We start from the raw sequence: 23,943 nt of genomic DNA, 5'->3' as shown, positions 1-23,943 counted from the left end.
ATGCCCATGAACGTGATCTCAGCTGGTGTGTGTCTGGCTTGGTTAGTTCATCATGCTTTGCTGCAATACTCCAGATGATTCGGCTCATTGGCATGCAGTCTGTACTTCTCTAATCCTTCTCCCATGGGCTCAGCAGCTCCCCGTGCAAGCTTCCATTTACCATTAATCCTCTCACTTAGCGAAGGCTGCCAGAATTATTGTAAGTCCATTTACCGCTGTAGAAATCTCACATCCATGCCCATTTTAATGCATTTATTGATAGTCCCTGGCAATCACTTCTGACCCTTGTTTGCCTCTATCAATCAGTGCATCAGCGTATCCAACAAATTAAAAGAGGCACATCAGTCTTTTTCCCCACAACAATGTCGCAGTGAAGAGTATTCAGTGTGGCACTGACCTCAGCTGGCCGGGAAACTAATGCTGACACATACATCCAATAATTACAGATTTTGTGCGACCCTTCAGCTCTGAAAGCAAATAAGCCAGTGCTGTAGGGTCATACAGGAGTGAGAATTAGTCAGACAGAAAAAGAGGTCATCAACCATTTAAACCTCTATGATGTTCTTTCTAAAAAGGAACACAGAAAGTGAAATGCTGAAGAATCTACTTTGAGCTCAACATTAGGTAAAATTATCAACAATAAGACCATAACATGACATACAATCAATAACAGACAAGTTCAATAACATAAAATAAACAAGAAAACCCCTCTTTTAGTTAGTCTAGGACCAAACACTAACGTGAGTACATGTGACTTCAAATTTGGCTTAAAAGAACAGAGCATAGGTGCTAGTCTTAAACGAAGCAGTAACTTATTCCATATATATCTTACATTTGATCATGTACTGTAATGCAACTACACATACTCACAAATGTATGTTTTTCTTTTAGTTTTCTTTGATATTTGGTTGTGAAATCTGTCAACGTTTTAAACTTCTCAGCTAGGTATTATAATTTTCATTAGGGCTGTGCAATATTGAAGAAAAATGCGATATGCGTGCACTTAATAACTCTTTTTAACGTCAAGCAATTCTCTGCTATATGCGTCGAACTAAAACTTTGACCTTTTGCAACGTTTTGATTTAAGTAGCATATTATTAAAAGGATAATGATATCGCACGCCGTTGCGATATGCATATTGCGATATTTCGATATATCGTGCAGCCCTATTTTTCATTTTTGGATGAACTGTCCCTTTAAGAGTCTGCCCCCCCCCCATTAAGTGCCTCATAGGGGAAAAAAAAACTCTAGTTTACGGATCATAGGTTTCAGGGTTTGAACCTAGGATCTTTGGGTTACCAGATCACATATTTATCCACTGCTGCAACCACCCCATTGACATGAGAGAATATGGAGTAATTCACTAGATTAATAAAAAAAGGTCCAGTTTGATCTTATAATGCACAGTTAATGAAAACTTAATTAACTTTGGGAGGATGTGACTCAGCAGATCCAAAGGCCCGTAACAGCAAAAAACAGAAGCACAAGGGCATGAAAGAGCCTTTACTATCTTCCTTTCACACTGAGGTACGGATTTAAAATCTGGTGCAGTCAGCTACAGCATTGCAGGGGTCATTTAAGATCTGAGAAAGATTCTCTCACATAGAGACAGCAAATAAATACTACTGTCTCCTCTCAGAGAGAGTTTTCAAACCTGTATTACTTCCATTTTCCATGGGTGGATTGTTTTTCGTGATCGGAGATGCTCAAATCACATTTCAGGAAATACCACAATATCTCTGCTATTGCTGACTGTGGCATAACACAATGCTGGAACGGAATCACATTGTTTCCTTATTATTCTCAACCACTCTGGAGATAAAAGTCAGGAATCTTGTTTTTATAAACACTGAATCCATTCACCAAAACTGGGAGAAGTTGCTTAGAAACAGCACAGCTGAATTGCAAGTTTAGCTGAAGTTTGTGCATTGTGCAATAATATCACAGATGGCACAGATTCACCTTGCTGAATGGTGCTCTAGAATACTTGATTCTGATTGGTCAATTCCACAACTGAGCAGTCAAACATGTTTGTATGACTGCTAAACGTTATATTTCTGCATATAAACTATATTATGCATACAACATACTGGTGCTACTTTCATGTCTTTAGTATCCCTCCACCGTCTCTCTTTTTATATCAATGCAAGTTAGAATAACTGACTGTACAACTCAAAATGGTTGCCGCACTGCACTTATTTTCCTGTAAAAACACCTAAAAATGTTTGAAGATAAATTAACTTGAAAAGCAGATTTTCTGACAATGTATTTTGAGAATTTTCCTTAAATATACTAGAAAGATAATACAACAATTTAAACTCTGCTAGGTTTATTCTGCATAATGAAAAAATGCCTGTACATTATCCCTTACTTATCTGTAAATAATTCAGTAAAAAAAAAAAAAATCTAAATGGCAGTAACAGCAAAATCACTAATTTGAAGCCAGTCTGCTTTATTCACAAACAATAAAGCTCAAAGTAGCATATTAAAGGAACAATAGAGATGATCAGTCTCAAAAGTCTCTCCTGCAGTAACAGTGTGGTCACGACTGAGTAAAACAAGCCCTTACAGGAATAGAGAGATCATGTGAAAGAAGGTCGTAGCCTGTGTGGGCTCCTTTATTGACCAATAAGGTCATTCTTAGAAAATAATGAGATTGTGAGACAGGCCTGTCATAAAATGCAGTTGCAGCATGCGCTGAGCAGATTTATGATCAGACCTCGTCTCTGAGCACTGCAGCACATCTTGGAATCAAAGCCAAAGCTAAATAAAATGTTTATGGTGCCAACTGACGAATGGAGTCTAATTTCACATTCAGCAGTTTACGAGGTGCACGTCTGAAGAGGATACCTTAAGATGTGACAGAGGATAATGAAACCACGACATTGAAAGTGACAAGGCATCACATACAGAAACACAGTGCAATACACTGTTTCAATTTTCCAGCAGTGCTGTCTGTCATGGAGTTGGTGATTCAATGCGACAAACAAGAGACTTTTTTCAAGAGAGAATCAATAAAGACTGAGTCTCAATACCAGTGTAATGACAGAGAGCTATCTGCCTTCACTGCAATGGCTAAAGAGTTTATGTTTCAGACTGATCCTTTATAGATGCTTTGTAATCAGACCCGTGTCAGATTGTGACAGGTTGACTGAAGAATGGAGATCTTTTTAAGATCTCTTTAGTGTGTCAATTGTTCTTCCTAAACAGAAATACATTGTATAGCTCTATAATATTACTGTATGCAGCTATAATTTGTTTCTATTTGTCCAAAATAATTTTAAGATTAACACTAAAGACTATTCTTAAAAGAAATAATGACTACTCATAAAAACAGCCACTTGTTTTTACTCCAAAATTAATCAGCGTTTTAAACAAATGGTTTGATAATGATTCAATAATTCTTTCATAAAAAGAATCATGTTAAATTCCTACATGAATCAGCAGTGACGAGTCGTTTAAGTGACTGATTCAATAACTCATTCATAAAGAGAATCATTTTTATGTTCCTAAATTAAACAGCGTTTTTGAATGAATCGGTTCAGTGGTTGATTAAATTACTTATTCTTAAAGGAAGCCACTTGTTACTTTCTTAAATGAATCCATGTTTTTGAAGAAATCACCATCTACCGGCGTTATGATGTAACTTATAGAAAGAGTCACTTGTGGGATTAAATGGCAAGAATTATTAGTGGTTGCATCAATGCACAGACTGACAGCCTGTCTAGAACTCCAGAAAAGCCATTATGAAACCCTAAAAGATTTTTGAGATGTTAATATTGTAAACTTCATTTTGAAATTGTTTTGAAGAGGAGCAATTTTGTTTAACAATGTTTTAAAAATGTGTTTGAGGGTTTTAAGACCCTGAGCTATGAACAAGCTAGATCTGAATACTGTATGTAAATATATAACTGCAGATATCCTCAGCCTACTTGCTTAGGTAAGATTTCATAATGGGAGTTCCTGGTAACAGCAACACAATGCATCGTTCAAGTCATAGACATATGAAAGCATCTCAAGATTTGTTCATTGCTGTTAAAGTTCTATTAAACATTTGTCTTTGGTGATTCTTTGTGTGTATGTCCGTTTTGATGAAGCTTTACAATTTGATCTGGGAGATGAATAGAATAAAGTTCAGACTGTTCAAAGCGACAGTTCTATAATTACATCAGAGAGCCATGTGTCGTCACAACAGACTGCGGATTCCCAGATGGAGACATGAAAGAGAAAGACTGAGAAAAAAAGCTGTCGCTGAACCAAGCCTGTGGCCATCTGATCTCTAATCTTGATCTCAGATGATGACAACTGATGTTTGGTGTCCTCTCTCTCCCTGCCTGACAGGAGATGAGAAGAGCCCTGTGCTGAAGCTAACACGGGGCCACCCACTCATTCACCCTGCCAGCGTGGCCCCTGGAACACATTACCATGCAAATGACTACATGTACTCCTCTCTCAGAGAGCGAAATGGCACATTAAACGTTCCGACAGAAGATAAAATATGAAAACTTTCTGAGAACGAGTGGGAAATGATTTCAAGAGTCATAAGCCAAGCTGGGGCTTTATGGATCGAGAGAGATTCAGTTCTTTATGAGCCAAAGATAAGATGACAGGATGAATCACACAAATCTGTAATCTGTTATGCATTTCGACCAGGTTTGGACACAAATGAATGACACTCGCCAATTCACTCAGACAATTTCAGAGTTTATTTGGGATGGAGGTGAATTTGATAAACCGGGATAAATGAGATTAAGGATTATGTTGTAAAACATCTTGGCTGTCTCTCATTTTTATGTTGTTTATGTTGAAATAGTCATCACTTGAAAATATTTCATTTTAAATCACTTTAATGTCATAATGTTATCTTTAGCGCCGTCACATGAGCAAGTGTGCTGTTGTAGGCCTACTGAATATCACTGAGGCTCGATTGCAAGTGGACAATAGTTCTTTTAACAAGGAGTCAATATATTTAAACAATATCAGCGGCCTTGTGCATGTGTTATTTTGCAAAATTACAACAGTTCAATAATCAAGAAGTTAATACTGAGTAACTTACATTTTAAAAATAATATTCCGTTACTTTCTGTATTTTTGCTCCGCCAATGAAAATAGTTCCAAAAAGTTGATTCACCTGTTGCAACACACAGCAATGGCGTTGGCGTTTCTAAATGAATCAGTGTGTTTGAATGAATCAGTTCAGTAAATGACTCAATGACTCACTCATTAAGACTGTCACTTGTAGCCAGCAGAAAGATTTACAGAGAAATCTGTGGGGTAAAATAAAAATAATTATTAGTGATTAGTGAATAATTATTTGTCATGTCATATCATGTCAAATGATATGATCTTGTTTATGCTTGTTTTAATCCAACGCAAAACAACACTCTAAACTCAACTCTATGTATCTCATTAGTCACACATTTTTCATAATGGATCAAATGGATTATGGAGCATTGCAAAATCTTTTCAAAAAACATTTTTCATCATGAATAATGTGGGGGAAAAAAATGGAAATGCCTGACAAATTCTATGCATTGTTTAACTGATGTCAGAGTATTGGTTGCATCCTCGATGTGATAGCTGACATATTGAGACTTGACTTAGCAGTTTTTCCTCAATTTAAATTTGGTTTAGGTCTACAACAGGATTTCTGATGCTTTCAGAACAAAAGAAACGAGAGATGATAGCAAGAAAGCAAGAAAAAAACTGATTCTGAGTACTATTATGTTCAAGGGATGATGAGCTGTTTGATTCCTCTGTAGCTGCTGGGAGCAAAAGGAGTCACTATGGGGCACCGTCTGCCAAGGCAATTTGAGGGCTTTCCAATGGCTTCACACTTCAAAAGTAAGGAGCACAGTTAGATGAATCGATGTTTGGTCCCTCACAGGTTTCCAAGTGCATGAGGGAATGCATTCAGCATCACCCCATTACCAAGGAATAATCAAAATGGAGACAAAACAAGAAAAAGAAACAAGAAATTGCTGAAATTGCCTTCAAGGGGGGGATCACATTCCCATTCTTGTAGCCTTGCAAACAAAGGGTGAAATCAGATTCCAAAAGTTGGCATATGCCATTGTCATGCTAATTGCCAGGCAGTGTTCTGACAGCTTTATTATAGTTTTCCAAGCCGTTGTTTTGCATATTATAACAGAATTCCACACCATTTGCATCACTCACTCAGGAACCTGCAATTTAGTTGTTTACATCACCATAATACACAGCTATCTTTGACAGTGTGCAATCCATTCCCTCAGTGCTTTTGATTGTATGGTTTCCTGAGAGGCAGACTGTGAGCCTGCACCTGCATTCCTGATACAAAGACAGTTAATGCATTTGCAGTTTTGGACATGATGATTTGGCTCAACAGGATAATGTAAAAAAAAAAAGAAAAAAAAGATAAGTGCCACAGATTATACACACATATGACTGATTTCATTCAATGACTGTGTTCATGAGGCGGGGATTTTTAGCATGCGTTAGCCATCTGTGAACATTTAGACCTTTGCACCTCTGCAATTTGCTTCAAGCAAGAGTGAGAGACAGAGAGAGAGGCTTGTTAAAGTGCTGTACAAGGTCAGTTCTCAGCAGAGAAAAAAATGTTAATGTAGTAATTTCTGAAAACATGAGTCAAATGGTCTGAACCGTTAAAGTGATAGTTATCCCAATTATGAAAAATCTTTGCGATATTTTAATATGCACACGTACAAATTTGCTACATCATGATCATCATGAGATAGACAATAACCAATGTCCTTTGGCATCATTGATGCAGTGTTTTGTCAAACACAAAATGTCAACATTTTTGTTAAAAGAAAAAAAACTAAAAAAACTGAAAATAAACTAAAACACATTTTCATAACTCCAAAACTAATTAAAAAAACAACCTATTTTTAGTTTTTGTTGCATTATAAAGTATTGGTTATATTTAATTTTTATTTAATTAATTTATTTATTTAATTAATTTTTTTGTAATTGGCTCTATTTTATATTGGCTAATAGTATAAAATAAATCTTTACAACCTCCCTGCATTAAACAAGACTATTCTATAAAATGTATAAATATATAAATTAAAAATTAAACACACACACACACTAGACTGCACTGATACATTTAATGCTATTAAACAATTATAGACATTATCAGCATTCCCAGATAGCAAAATTCCTGAGGCCCAGATCAGGCCCACACCTGACACTTTCATCTGGCCCACATACCGCGTGGAATGATGGCAATTGGGCAGTCCGCTCCTGTTTGCCAAATTTGGGCCACGAGCCAGCCAAAAGAAGGCCCAATGTCAGCCATGAATAAACCAAATAAAGCAGAACTGGCCCAAATCTGGGCCACATTGATTTTAATTCTGGCCCAGATCCGGCCCAGATCCAACACCTTACTCCGGCTCACATACTGTGAAGAATGATGGCATTTGGGCGGTCCGCTCCTGTTTGCCAAATTTGGGCCACGAGCCAGCCAAAAGAAGGCCCAATGTCAGCCATGAATAAACCAAATAAAGCAGAACTGGCCCAAATCTGGGCCACATTCATTCGAATTCTGGCCCAGATCCAGCTCAGATCCAACACCTTGCTCCGGCCCACATACTGTGAAGAATGATGGCATTTGGGCGGTCCGCTCCTGTTTGCCAGATTTGGGCCACGAGCCAGCCAAAAGAAGGCCCAATATCAGCCATGAATAAACCAAATAAAGCAGAACTGGCCTAAATCTGGGCCACATTGATTCGAATTCTGGCCCAGATCCAACACCTTGCTCCGGCCCACATACTGTGAAGAATGATGGCATTTTGGGTGGTCCGCTCCTGTTTGCCAGATTTGGGCCACGAGCAAGCCAAAAGAAGGCCCAATGTCAGCCATGAATAAACCAAATAAAGCAGAACTGGCCCAAATCTGGGCCACATTGATTTTAATTCTGGCCCAGATCCGGTCCAGATCCAACACCTTACTCCGGCTCACATACTGTGAAGAATGATGGCATTTGGGCGGTCCGCTCCTGTTTGCATGCTATCTGGGTTAACTTTAGCAGCACTAAAATACTGAAATATACTAAAAACTAACGATTGAGTAAAAACAATGAACTGAAAAAAAAAATAGAAATTAAAACTTAAAAATAATAGCTTTACAGAGTGTTACAGCCAAATATTTACTGTAATTGTATGCAAAACAGCTACACCGATATTCTGGTAAAATTCCCTCATTTTGTGTTCCATGTAAGAAAGAAAATAACCCAATTTGGAATGACATTAGGCGAGTAAACGATGTCAGAACTTTCATGTTGGGGTGAACTATTCCTTTAAGGCAGGGGTGTCCAATCCTGCTCATGGAGGGCCACTGTCCTGACGAGCTTAGTTCCAACCAGCTCCAACACACTTGCCTGAAAGTTTCTAGTGAGTCTGAGGACCTTGACTAGCTGGTTCAGGTGTGTTTAATTGGGGTTGGATCTACACTCTGCAGGACAGTTGCCCTCCAGGAACAGGCTTGGCTACCCCTGCTTTAAAATCACTTAAGCTCAGGGCGTTTTTTGGTATTTTCGCCTAAATTTACCCATATATGGGCTGATACCATATAAGGAAGGTTATGTAAGTGAAGCATAAACATTTTTAACGTCATTTTGGACCCGTATCCGGGTCCGCAGAGTTTAACTGGTTTTAAGGACTTTATATAGTAAAGAGACTCATCACAAGCCATTACTTCAGGCATCTCCAAAACAACCGTTGAAGCAGGTCAGCAGTTACCATGCCGCTATGCTGTTTCCTCAGCTTACATCCATCCACTGCCATTTTCCCAGCCTGTCAACCAGCTCCCCCGAGGCTTCCTCAACCATCTCGACTTTCATTGTGTAACAGGCTTCTTTGGCTTTGAGAGGAACATGGGGCTGGTAAGCACCTCCACAAAGCCTCTAATCAGTGGCGTACACAAACTGCAGTCCCCCTGAGCCCTCAAGTTCTCCCAAACTACAGCCCTGACTGGCTGAATGCAACGGCACTGTCAGAGACGTTTACTAGGCAGAGGTGGAATTAAAGAAGAGAGCGAGGGAATAAGCATTTCAAAGTTTGTGCGTCAGCAGTCACACACGATAAAACGCAACCAGAAGCAAAGCAGAACTAAATAATAATATTCTTCAAAAGTAAACAAATTAAAGGGAGCGCTACATCTGATTTTAATAATCTTGAACTCTCAATGTGACAGGCATATAAATGATAAAAGGAAACATTTTCATAGACTGAACCTGGGCTTTTATAAATGTACTCTTATCAGTTAGGATACATTAGGTGTCCCGCTGAGTCTTAAGAAAAGTTGCACAGCCTTTAAGATTTATACAACCAACTTTAAATTGAATTTTCTTCATGTTCCTCATTTCGCCCCTCCAGAAATGTTAATCTGATGTCTTCCATTTAACCTTCGTAGGTGAATTGTTTCCATAAGCTCAAGGATTCTGTCAACTGAATTACACGGCAATGACCACACATTTGATCAAAATTAAAATGACCACAAAAAACTCAAAAATTCCCCAAGTACTTGCTCTTAATCCCTCTGAGACATTCAATATAAAGCGGTCACAATGTTTAAAGCCCACAAAGGAAATTCTCTCAACTAAAATTCTCTTCGGGGACACAAAATATGTCACGACCACAGAGTCAAAACTTTATGAAACATCCTGGGCTTATAAGGATATTACAGCTTTGAACGTTTTCACTGCACACGACTGTAGTGCTGTGCTTGTGACTGCCAGTAATTGCGTTCATATTTATTGAAGTATAAAAACCTCTTCCCCGATAAGAGTGCGGAGAGGACCCGCTAGTTCCCTCTACTAACAATAAAAAGGCAGATAGAGTGAACTTAAATTTTCTTCTCAACAAAATTCAAAGTATTTCAACAGACGCCGTACTTAAAATTCAAATGAGGGAGGGGAAAACTCTCTACATCAATAAATGAAAGTTTAACTTAAGACCATCTCAGCGCCCATTTCCATGGTGACAAAGCAGCCCTCCTTTGCTCTCAGATCAATGTTAATGTCACACATGCCCCGAGGCTTTGCTCTTCTCATCAGTCAGAGAGCTTTTCCCATGGCTGTCCTCCAAAGATTGCTAGACTGCTTTACACTGAGAACTGTATTGAACATCATGTTGTTGGAAGGGACAGTGGAGTGTTTTGTATACAAATAAACCATTGTGTATGATTAGAGACGCATGTGAGAAAATGGATGTACCAAAGGTGTGGTATTCTGTGTTCTTCCATATTTCAACATTTATACCTCCTCCAATTTTTGGGGGAGATTTTCATGCATGTCTCTGGTAAGTGCTTTTATGTGAAGCATAATGTTTTTACATATGTTTTTTTATATTACTCATTTATAATATAATATTAAATTAAATTAAATTAACATCTGACATTATCAGTTGTATATTTCTTTAAAGATTATATTAAAATATTTGGTAACATTTTACAATGAGGTTCCATTAGTTAATGTTAGTTAATGTATTAACTAACATGAACAAATAATGAACAATACATTTATTACAGTATTTATTCATCTTTGTTAATGTTAGTTAATGAAAATAAAGTCATTCATTGTTAGTTCATGTTAATTCACAGTGCAGTAACTAATGTTAACAAGCACAACTTTTGATTTTAATAATGCATTAGTAAATGGTGAAATTAACATTAGCTAAGATTAATAAATGCTATAGAAATATTGTTCATGCTTAGTTCACGTTAACTAAAGTAGTTAACTAATGTTAACTAATGAACCTTATTGTAAATATTATTATTTAAAAAAGTAATTTTTATTACAAATATAATACTCAAAAATAAATCACTATAAAAGAGTCATATTCATTTTATAAATGTATATTAAATTATATTCATATTTCTGAATGTATTATTTAAAAAAATGTTGTAGTCCTGGGAAATGAACTCACAATTGATGACTAAATGCAGCTACAGCATAGATAACATACTAATGGGGTTACTCGAGTACTCAACTGTCTCAATTACAAACGCAATAATGTTAGCAGTGAATAAATTAGCATTAAATGTTAGGAAAGAGACATCCTAACAAGTCAGAGAGCTGAGTGTGTTTCTGTAATGAAGTAACATTTAGCAAATGTCAACCAATCACCTCTGAAGACCGCAGCCCAGGTATTTCAACAAGAGACTAAAACATTCTTATCAAGCCTTCAGAGAGCTACTTTTTACCTGTCACTTAAAGGGGTCATATGATGCTTTTTTAAAGATAATTATTTTGTGTATTTGGTGTAACAGAATATGTTGACATGCTTTAATGTTAAAAAAAACGCTTGTAACACTCCAAAGAGAAAGGAAAACTTGAAATCGCATCATATGACCCCTTTAAAATTTGCATACTGTGCACAGCAAACATTCTGCAGAAATAGCAAAAGTAATGTGCGATTCTGAACATGTAATACAGAACATTTTTAAACGATGCAAAGTATAAATACTGCGTACTGCAGAAAAAAATATATAGTGTGATAATATGCCATTCTGAACAAAGCATACAGAACAGCGTGCATACATACTACATACCACTTAAACAGTAACAGTAGTATGACAGTATGTCCTTGTAAATATAGCATACAGAAAATATGCATATAAAACAGTGTAGATATTATATAAATATTAAAAGTATGATCCAAATTTGCATACTATGCACAGTATACATAACCGACTACTCACTAAAGAAACAGTGAGTTGAACTCCATTCTGAACATAGTATACAGAAATGTTCGTGTTTTTGAAAGAAGTCTCTTACGCTCATCAAGGTTACGTTTATTTTATAAAAAATATTGTAAAAACAGAAATATTGCAAAATAGTATTACAATTTAAAAGAACTGTTTTCTCCTGTGATGGCAAAGCTGAATTTTCAGCATCCCTTACTCCAGTCTTCAGTGTCACGTGATCCTTCAGAAATCATTCTAATATGCTGATTTGGTGCTCAAGAATAATTTCTTATGATTATCAATGTTGAAAACAGTTGTGATGCTTAATCTTTTTTGTAGAAACTGATACATTTTTTCAGGATTCTTTGATAAGTAGGAAAGTTCAAAAGAACACCTTTTATTTGTAATGTAATTGTTATGCATACATTTCTTAAAAAAGAATCTTACTGACCTCAAACTTTTGAATAGTAGTGTACACTACCAGAATGGTAGGAGTAGTATGATAGTAAGCCAAACACAGCCCAAATGAGTGATCTCTTCCAACAAAGCAGATTCTCAGCAATCTCTGACACCAGTGCATCAGTTCTTCACAGAGGGGGGAAATTGAGGTGAAGTCCGTACATAGAGCCGAGAAAATAGTTCTAGGCATCATTGTTTGCATGCCGTTGTGATACAGCCGTGTTACACTAGAAGCAGAGCGGCTGCCCTCCTCAGGTGAAATCTTTGATCAGTCTGCCACCTAGTGAGACATCCTGCAGTACAGCTTGCTATGCTTTGGACGCCTTCTTACTGAATTTAAGCCTCTGGAAAAACAGATTCCAATACAAGCTCTGACAAAGCTTTTGAAGATAAAAGCCTCTTCTGACCCTTTGATAACCAGCCCAGGGCTTACAGTGGACTAGCTGGATGCCTTTGAATTGCATTACACATTTTCTCCCTTTTTCCTCTTAACGCTAGCCGGGTCTTTTAGAGATGAAAAGGGAGAGAGAATTAAATTGACATTAGAACTACAAAGAGCACAAAGCATCAATTACACTTGTAACGAAGCATGTAACTATACGGTAGATAAGCAGTTGTGTGGGACAGGGTGCTTGCCTAATCGTCCATATTGATCCCACTAAACAAGAGGTCAGATCGCATTTGCATACTCGCAGTTCGCACCATTACTTTTCCACAATGCAAAAGGACACAAATGAAGTTCAAATAAGTCCTGCCACAGGCATTTCTGAATATAAAATGCCACGCCACAATAATAAAGACCTTAACAGCAGGCTGACATTCAGTTCATATTGATGTGCGACTGTGAAATCAAATTACCTTTGATACTGTGGAATATTCCACATGCAAAATGTATTCATGAGATGCAAGCCGCTGCTGGCTTTTTTACATTCAGACTGGGGAAATTAAGAACCACCTGACCACATACAAAGGGAAGAAGTATTGTACGGGGTGTCAGCTAAATGAAATATAAATGCAAATGTAAGTAGGCCTATAAATGCCTAGTCTCCCTGCTGAGACTCGGTATGAGAGAACAGACAGAGGGAACTTTTTACATGTGAAAGCAAAGATAAATATGGCTGCCCTGAGGCAGATTAGCACTGACACAGCGCACGTCGATTTTTAATGCCTTGATGATGTGCCTTTGGAAAGCAAGGACTACAGGGAGAACCTGTGACAAGGCTTGAGCCAATTAAGGGTGTTTGTGTGTGAATGCCAGCGCCTGTCATATTCAGAGGAGGAAAGTGGGTCAGCACTTCTCCACACCTCTAAAAAAAGAGAACGCAAGCGTGAAAACTTTTCCTACACAACAAATATGAGACCTTGTGGAGCAACAAGGATTTGTTTAGGGTGTTAAACGCATAATTCACAAACAGTGCATTGTTATGCAAACATCATTCTGCACAGAAATATTTGTGTACAACTACATGACTGAAACAGGCTCCTAAGAGATCACACCAGTTCTATGCTTTTTAGCCGATCAAAAACACTCTCTGTCTGTGAATCAATTAGAGAGCATGTTCTTGAAGTTTGCAAAATGGCAGAAGTTAGCAAAGACGGCTGAAATCATTTACAGCACCTTTATATGGACCTGCACTAGTCGACTACTCGTTCTTGACCAACCAAAAAATTAAATGCATTTTCCCACTAAATGCCTTTCTTAAATCTCACTGTTATAACTGAATGTATTGTGTGGTGCTGTGGTTGTGTGATGTGGAGGTAATGGAATGTGCTTCAGGCACATCCAAGTGTGACATTATTTTGATTCTTATTGGTATATTTGGCTATTGTTATAGTTGTGCATCCCACTGGAGTATGACGAAAAGAAAATGACGGAAAGAAAATGCAAAGCACTACGAACACTCAATTGCTTATCAAAGCAGCATCAAATGTAGCGACAGAGCGCATTGTCTTCACAGCAGGCCTTGTTATTAAGACCTTCAATACTTGCTTTTCTTTTTTTAAATAAAAAAATATGCTAAAAAATAAAATGCAATCCCTTATACAGATACAAAGTTTATGTGCATTACTTTAATGTCAATACGCTTCTTTTCAAAATTGGTTTCCTTGTAAGCTGCGAGTTCATGTACTTATTATTTTTATTTCTCATAATGTGACTTTTATATCTCACAATCTTACTTTATTTCATAAACTATTTCCATATAGAATAGCACAGGTATTTCAGCTTATTTTTAATTAATATTTTTTTTATATTATTTTTAATATTATTTACTTGTGAATATAACAAAATTTTAATATAAACAATATGTTTTTCCCGTTTTTTTATAATGTAAATTTAAATGCAATATTTATTTATTATATTTCTCATAATGCAGCTTTTATATCTCATAATATGACTTTATTTTATATAATGTCACAATTTCACTATTAACCTTTTTTAACACCAAGGCAGAAACTGACTTCCATATTTCCATATTAAGTATAGCATAGGTATGTAAGCATATTTTTAACTATTATCTAGTTGTGAATAAAACAAAATATAAATTGTAATATAAACAATACTTATTTTTCAGTAGTTTTAAATGCAAATTTAAATGCAAGTTAAAATATAAGGTAAACGTAACATTTTAAATTTCTCATACTCAACCCATTCCCAAACATGGATGTACACTCAAACACAAATAAAAGCTTATAAATTATTTATCTTATGACTTACTATTTAAGGTGACAAGCAATATCTGGTTTGAATTAAGGAGAAATGGAAGAAACAATTTATCAGGCCATGCTTTTTGTACCATCTACTTAAACTAGACCCTATAAAATATTTAAAGGGGTCTGCTGAAGATGCTGTGCTCACTGAATGCAGCCTCACTCCAGCCATTTCAGTCCATAATCCAGACATCTCTGCTCAAAGTGCAGAGAGCAGGCTCTCAGTTCCATGATAGATGGATCACTCATCCCACAAGACCAAGACCTGCATGAATTAATCTCTTCACCCCTGTCTCATTTCCTCTCTGTCTGCCGCTGCCAAATATGACCTCATCCTCCCGTTAGTCAGTCTGATGGGGAGAGAAGACAAACGCTGGTTATGAAGAGTGCAGAAGGTGGTTTTTCCCCTCCACAAATCTGACTTATAGGGTGCCTACGCTATGGATTGTGATTGTTTACTTCCATCCATAGCTGAACAATGCTGATCCAGGCATTTCAGAGCACAGGAAGCCTTTAGCTTGCTCTAGACATGTCTATTGCCCATAGCTAGGTTATGTCAAAATCAAAATGTTACTGCCATGTTGAGTCAATCATATGTCTTCACTGAGCTGCACACAATGAACTCTCTGCAGTGCTGCACCTCAGATGTCAAAAACTGACAGACCTGTCATGCACTGACAATAAGGTGTTCGTGGAACATTATTGAATTATAAGTAAAAATCCTGACTAAACTTAAAATGTCAAATTGTCATGACATAAAACCTGCCATCCCTGTAACAATGACCTATTTAGATTAAAGGAGTCGTGTCCTCTTTTGGAAGACCAAACAAAGTAGTTTCGCTTTCACAACGAAACACAGTGTCACACACCGCGGCCTTGAGTGAGCGGCGGCCGGCGGCTTGAGTGAGCGGAGAAAAGTTGCGCCTTCTTTCTTTGCGTGAACATTTGGGCGGCGTTATGCAAATCTTCCCACATAGTGACGTAGATATGTGGGGGCGTGTTAGAACGAGCCGTTTTAGTAGGCGTGGTTGACTCTTAACTTTTATAAAGAATATCTCTTTGGATTTGAGACTTTAGTCTTTGCAACTTTACAGATCTTCTTTATGCACCAAGAGCTTGTAACACTCCAAAGAGAAAGGAAAAATTGAAATCGCATCATATGACCCCTTTAAGCAATTCTAAAAAGTTATTTACATGATTTTAAACTGTTTGAAAAAATATTCATCACATCACTTTGATTAATTAGAGATACATCAAAAAGTCACACAGACCTCAACGATTGGTACATAAAGCACAACAAGGCTAATATCAGCTAACATAATTTTAAGCCCAAAGAACAAACACATCTTGACATCGCAAGACGATTAGTGACTAAATGTGACAACAAAATAAACAACAACTTACATAAAGCTGGCAAATAGTCAAACAATGCAGGCATATTAATTATTCATGCCCTGATGCATGCTGGGAAGAGGCCTATCTGAACTGAATAAAAATCCATTAGCCCAACTGACAGGCTTGTTGGTTTGACTAAACAATGTATTTCTTTTTTTTTTCTTCTTTTTTTTTTTTAAAGTAACTAATACTTTTATTCAGCAAGGATGCATTGCATGCTGGGAAGAGGCCTATCTGAACTGAATAAAAATCCATTAGCCCAACTGACAGGCTTGTTGGTTTGACTAAACAATGTATTTCTTTTTTTTTTTCTACTAATACTTTTATTCAGCAAGGATGCATTAAATTGATCAAAGGTGACATTAAAGAAATGTTTAATGTTACAAATTATTTCAATAAATGCTGTTCTTTTGAACAAAAATCCTGAAAAAAAATGTGTAGTGCTATTTCGACAAAATATTAGTGGAGCAACCTTTTTTAACATTATTATATAATAAGAAATGTTACTTGACCACCAAATTAGTATATATTTAAATGTGTGTCTATTCTATTATATTAATATAGAAGCTGCATTGAGACTTATACTTCTTAGATCACGTAAATAATGCTGAAAATTAACCAGATTTTTATTTTATTTTATGCCACTAAAATAAATATAATTTACACTTTAGATTCATAACTACCCAGCTATGTTGATCAGGAGGACATTTACCTGGGAAATCAACGGTACTGAGTTTGCATCTTTGACCCTTAGGCTTCTGAATGTACCTCTCATCGCAGTAATGCCTTTAATCATTTTAAATCAGCGAGAAAGTTCTCCCCAGCTCTGCCTCAGATGTCTAAATCAAGCATCGCCTGGAGGGAGCCCAAAGTGTGACTGATCACAAATAAGCTTTAGTCTATTACATGTCACTGAGCAAAGCCAACGTGGCTGCTGACATCAGAACTCATGGCGGTGTCCTCATTTTGCTTAATCTTGCTTAAAATAAACCCCTTTTGTCACACCTCTCAATCCCTGTGTGTCAACACAAGCTGAATTGTTTGCTAATATCTGCCATTTTGCAAGCAAATGACAGCAGCACTCCTCCTTGAGCAAAGGATGAGGCAGAACGAGCAAAGATAAAGCTTGAGCCTTGAGTCAAATGAAAGTCAAAGCATATAACATTCAACACAGTTTTCATAATACATCTTGGAAGAGCAGGCAGAATATTCCACCCATGGTCTTTAATATGTCCCAATCCTACAGGCTTAGCCAATAGCATTTGACGAAGAGAAAAACCATGTCTACCCTAGTCTATGTCAGGAGACTCATCACTATTGAGCAGTAAAATGTACTGTTTTAATATTCAAGTCACGTCTTGCACACAGATGGGAGAGCGGTGTGTGTCTAAGGCTGAAACAGATAATAACAGTGTTAACTGAGCAACCTCTCTACATGATAACACACGAAACAAAAGAGTAATAATGTGCGTATTTAGCAAATACATGTGGTTTTCCAACCAACAAACAAGCTAACTGGATGGAAAATTTCAGAAAGTGTGCCACTCTTAAAGGTTGCATCAACCAAAATCACATTTTATAATTCACGATGGAGGTGGTGAATGATTTATTAAATGTTTGACATCCATTTTGTCATGAATGTTCATGCTGACAATGAAAAAGTCATGTAGGCAGCCATCAAGCTTTGAGATATGTTACTGCAGCTTCACTTTTTTTTTTTCATTTGAAAAGCTACAGTGGAATTTTTGAAATACAAAAATCTTCATTGTAATTTTTTAACGGAATAAAAACTGAAAAAGGTACTCATTCCCATATGGAGTCCACACATTTACCCAATCAAACGTTTGTATAGCTCAGTATACTTATTTATTTTCAGCAAGAACAAATTATGTTGACTGATCCTTTGATCAAATGACAGTAAAGAAAAAAATGATATTTAAAAAAAAAAATGTTGCTCTTTTTAACTTCTTAATCATCAAATAATGTATCATGGTTTTCACAAAAATATTAAGCAGAACTGTTTTCAACACTGATAATAATAAATGTTTATTAAGCACCAAATCAACATATTAGAATGACTTCTGAAGGATCATGTGACACTAAAGACTGGAGTAATGGCTTCTGAAAATTCAACTTTTGCCATCATATGAATAAATTACATTTTAAAATATATTAAAATAGGCCTAGAAAATAGTTATTTTAAATTGTGATACTATTTCACAATAGTATTGTTTTACTATTTACACAAATAAAAGCAGTCTTGGGATGGATGGATGGATGGATGGATAAGGTTAAAAATAAGGCAGTAGAAGGTTGGATATACAGTAAATCCTATGTAAAGGCAGAGATACCAAATAGGCTGTGATTAAAATTATTCTCTCCATGGAGAGGAGAGAGCAGCATAATCTGCTGTTGCAGATGTTAAAAATGGATGCTTGGCTACTAAAGCATGACAGAAACCTAATCTCAAAACAAGTCCTTTGCTATAAAATTGTACTACAAGGTTTCGCATACAATAGAGACATGAGAAAATGCTACAGCATTTCCCAAATGCATAAATTCAGAAAGGTGTGAAATTGACCCTTGTGTAAAAAGTTCTACAGCGCACAGACTACAGCGAGGAAAATAAGAGAGAGAGAGACTGAGAGAATGACGGGGGAGGCTGGGGAGGATCTGATAATATTAAGCAGTCTTCAAGTTACATAATGAAAATTAAATATGTTTATTTAATCCCACATTCCGGATGATGTGTCAAATTTCCAAAATAAATCAATTAAAAATACGACGCACTTGCCACAGACATATTATGAGATCCCTTTGAAGTGGTTTCAGAAGAAAACAAATTTGTATGCAGGAAGTTCTTTAGCTGCTCAAGACTTGCCAGCTGCCTCTGTCAAAATATATTCCCTCAGATGTAAACACTATTCAGAGCAGTTCAGAACATCATGTGTAGGCACTGATATCCAAAGCAATTTTAGGCTCCAAAGTAACCCGTCAATTGGATAAAACTGGCATGGCCTACAATCACACCTAACCTCACGATAAACAGCATCAGGCAAATCCACACAGGCTCATGCGCTACATCATTTTTCAACTTACTCCTTATGGAAACTCTCCAGGGGAAATGCTGTGTGTACTTCTTGCAGTTTAGAGGGAGTTACATCACTTTTCTTATTATAAGTGAAATAGTTCAGAAATCTCCAAACTCCAAAGCTTAAATTCAAACAAAACTGGCCCCTGCTTAAAATTCATGAGAACGCTCTAATCAACGCGCGCTGCCTGTAAGCTAAGCCTTTTCTGCACTAACGGCTGCGTTGCCACTTAAAACCAGTTTCTTTCAAATAGACTTAGAAGAAAAATGGATTTCTGTCCAATTGTGAACACCAAAGTTCTTGGAATTAATATTTGCGGCATTCGATCAGCAAATTCACACTGGGACAAAAGGCTACCCTACAAAACTTGGCAGGCCTATTGTTACAGCATTTTGTGACAGTAATTAGAAATGAAAAATCAAATGGCATGAACATGAAGCCTTTCCAGCAACTTCTTAAACAAATGATCAAATGGTTGTGAGATTCAATAATAGTGATTAAGAAAGACAAGCTCTCAAATTAGCCATCTATTGACCCAGATGGAGGGATTGTCAGGCCTCGTGAGGGACATCTAATGACTCTGGGTCGATAAAGATTTGTCAGTAAACCTACGACATAACCACTGCAAAGAACGTGGTTCAAGACCATCAATTTTTGCAGTCGTATGCATCAAAAACTAATCAACAGTACAGTGTTGCGAATAACATTCTGTTGTGAGCGACATATGCACAATGTTAAAGTGAGAGTCTGTGAGCATCTAATGTCCCATGAAAATATGCCTGAAAACATATGGGAGAAATAGTCATAGATTATTATGCAAGCAATGTAGCAGTGTGTTGTTTTGGTGTTTGTCATAATATTGCAACTAACAACTTGCTAGTGGGAGAGACTACTAACTTTCAAATATGTATAATATAAAAACAACTAGCTTTTAATATGCAGTGGATCTACTGTATTTGGACAATAGATGGAAAAACAGAATAAAATATCAACAAGTGTTATCTGCAAATAAATAATAAATACCCGACAATAAAGCAAAATAGAAAAAAAGATCATATATTTGATATACATAATTAAAATTTTAATACAGAATTTTAATATATAATGCTATTTTGTTATTACAACATTTCTAATGTTGGCTTCAGTGTCACTGCTATATTAACAGGGGAGTTCTGATTATGCTATCCCTGCACAAATATAGGCTTTTAGGAAAGCTTTATGGCTTCCTCCCACGAGAGGGACATGGACTGGCTCTCGCTTTACTGGTAGAGGTGACAAAAGAAAAGATGTCTCAAATTCTAGACAATTCTGCTGATGCTATACTTTCCCCACTGCTATATTACCTCCTCTACATTGGGCCAATGATGCAGAAAGGTGACTTATACTTGGGCTTGGTGCAAACAGACTTGGCAAAAGCAAACCTGATTTCTGCGCTTGTAGGTCAAGAATCAAGTATTCCAGAGAGATGTTAAATATATATGTGTGAGGTCATACTTGGTATGCAGCATCAAGGCTGATTTCCACAGTAAGAGCTTCTCAATCAAACATGCAGTGTGAAAAAGAGGCCATCACATCCTGAGACACCGTGTAACTCCGTCTGGCCCTGCAGATCCCTATTAGAGTCACTGGTGCTGCACATTGTGCCATCGCTAACATCTGCAGACACACACAAATGAGCCCACACTTGCAGCCCCGTCCAGCCATGTCCATTACGTCAGCCAAAACAGTATGTGTGCCGGAGTGTGAGTGCATCGACTTTCAAAACACTTACGGAGCAAACACAGGGCACTTTGATCGATGTTAAAAGAGAAAATTGTTCGGGGCGAAAGTGCACCGAAAAGCACCACATCCTCCTGTTGGAAGACGTTCATGCAAATTAGAAAAGAAGAGTGAAAAAAATTAAAGACGTCTCAAATCAGTTCATTGTTTATAAAGGCAGAAACATCAGAAAATTCCACGTCCAGCGCATCCACAGGGAACGACACATTAGAATGTTTCGAAACTACAAAATCTCATCATTATGGATGATCCACAATGTGAGACATTCAAAGCAAAGAGCCACAGAGAAGTAGCTGATGGTAATACATACAGTATTCGGGCACCGCAGAGGCTCAGATATTGCAGAGGAGTCTCATCTTCAGGCACTTCAGAAACACAAATTCAGTAAAGAGGCTTTCAGCGCTCCAAAAGCCACACACAGAATATTAATCATGGCAATGTCACACACCCTGCAGACACTAATACATCCCTGCATACCAAACAGCTAATGAGTTCACAGAAATAAAGCAAACAAAGGGCGTTATTTATAAAAGTTTTCTTCTATTTCAGGAGAGCAAATAGAAGGAGAGACACTTTTATCCAAGCAAACCCAACACCCTTAATCCATCCTGTTTCACTGCTGCTATTCTCCATGTCGATCTCAAAACAGCCTGCTAACACATACATAAAATGTACCACTCCGATAATGCAAATTTTCTAACTTCTCTAGAAAACATGCAGTTACTTTAAGTAAACATGAATTTCAAATTAGATTCTAGTGGTTTAAAGTGCAAAACTCTCACACAGAGGAAAGTAATTTCAGGACATTTCCATAAAAAAAAAAAAGTGCACGGTCTGTAGAGGTGATAACTAAAATCACAGAGTTAAAACCCAATGACACTGGCTGATATTTTGCACATTTCAGGTTGTATCCTTACATGTGGAAGCAATACTGTAAGTACTGTAAGAAAGCATTTATCAAAAACATAAAGGCAAATATATATGCAATATAAACTCAGAATGACATTCTCCAGGGTTGCTGTTATAGATGCATGCTTTTTCAAACTCTGCCCCAGAAGAACTGGATAATCATGTGTTTTTCAACGGCAACTCGGCAGCATGGCATATCTCTGCTAATTGGCATGTCAATGTGTAGAGACGTCGAAATAAGCATCAAATTAAAATCTGCTTGGATTGCCATTACCGCTAGTATCTCGGTCATTTACAAACTGCTGTTTGAGTAATTGCATCCTGCTGCAAGTCTTCTTAATTCAATTGCTCCACCGACATCTAAGCTGCAACTTTGACATGAGAATAAAATCTGCTAGAAGCTAATATAAAATATTGATTATAGGCCAGAGATGTCTGCGAAAACATTATGAAAGTACACTAAATCATTTTATCAAAGATAGTATGTTCATAAAAGCAATCATTACCTGACATTATGTTAAATGTAATTTTAAAACAGTACAATAATTCCTTCACAGCTTCATAAAGATTGCCCTAGGCATTGATGAATTATTAAAAAGAAATAAAAGAATTACTATAAATATAAGAATGGTTTTAATCACAGTCCTTTATAAGTCAAATAAATTAAAATATGTGAATATTATTTAAAAATGTTACATTTTATTTTAATGGCGCAACAGAGTGTGTGATCAGTTTATATTTTGGCACGTAAATAAAATCATACAATGCATGTATATTAAATCTCAAATATTAAAGATTTTATTCAAATAAATTAAAGATTTTATATATTATATATAAGTAGTCTATATTATCTATACTAATTTTGAATATGTTACATGGGTTTCATTTGAAGTTATGAGTTGTCATGTGTTAATTTGTCACTAGTTTCCATCTGTGGTCATTCTAAATTAAGATGAGGACCGGAAATATTTTGGTACACTTTTGCAAGCCACTACCCCACAAAACCTGTATAAAGTCATTAGATGCAGAAGTACAATCTGTGAGACATAAGTTATGAAACGGCATCTATTTATAGCACTTACAACTTGTGAGACAGAAATTATGAAGCGACACCTACTTAAAGCACTGTTTTTTTTTTTTTTTTTGTAAGACAAAATTCATAATTCATCAATGCTTAGGAGCACAATATTTATGAAGCTGTCAAGGAATTATTGCACTGTTTCAGAATTACACTGGTGAGGTTCACTTTACCCTGCAAAAACTGAGTTAGTCTCTCAACACAACTTTCATGTTCCCCTTTCAGCCCCAGCCCTCATGACTGACTTATTAAGATCACTACATCCATAAGCAAGATGAGACACACACACCCACAGACACATTTCTTGACTGTGTGCACATCATTAGCGGGCTGAAAGCAGTGGGGAAGAAAAGCTGGTTTTCTCTCTGCATGCTGGGTGCCTAAACCAAGAGATCAGGATTTGCAGTGGACCATGGTCTCACCAGCAGAGCTTTCACAGAACATAAGCAAGCACTCAGCCGAGACTTGTCCATTTTATATTCACCACACCAAGGCTTTCAAACTGGCAAAACCAGGTACTTACTAGCTTGCATCAGCTGTCCTTGGCGGCCGAAGACCTGGGAAAAGGTGGTGGGAGTACAAGTGAGAGTGTCCTCCATGGTTGGGATGTCCCACTAGAATTCGGAATGACACGCCACGCAGAAAAGCACCGGTTTGTTGTCCGTCCCCTTTGAGAACAGAAGCTGGAGCAACGTTGCAGCTGTGTAAGAATAGCACAGAGGTTTCTGCTCGGGACGGAGAGAAATAGCCTCAATCACATGCAAGATAATGAGGTAGTGTCTGTGTGTGTGTCAAGGAGAATGAGTGAGAGTGTGTGCGGAGAGCGAGCTT

General features: G+C 37.0%; 1 protein-coding gene across 1 annotated transcript in view; it reads right to left on the bottom strand.

Annotated features, from left to right (window-relative positions):
* LOC107685722 (kazrin-like) overlaps nt 1–23,943 on the bottom strand; it is a 149,560-nt gene extending 125,617 nt beyond the window's left edge. Inside the window, exon 1 of the mRNA XM_016482419.1 lies at nt 23,636–23,943. Within this exon, the coding sequence (XP_016337905.1) occupies nt 23,636–23,711 (76 nt within the window). The 5' untranslated portion in view covers nt 23,712–23,943. The remainder of the gene's footprint in view (nt 1–23,635) is intronic.

This window comes from Sinocyclocheilus anshuiensis, unplaced genomic scaffold (genome assembly GCF_001515605.1).
Source record: "Sinocyclocheilus anshuiensis isolate Anshui unplaced genomic scaffold, SAMN03320099.WGS_v1.1 scaffold257, whole genome shotgun sequence".
In the NCBI taxonomy this organism is placed as follows: Eukaryota; Metazoa; Chordata; class Actinopteri; order Cypriniformes; family Cyprinidae; genus Sinocyclocheilus; species Sinocyclocheilus anshuiensis.
This window is presented reverse-complemented; position numbering and strand designations above follow the sequence as displayed.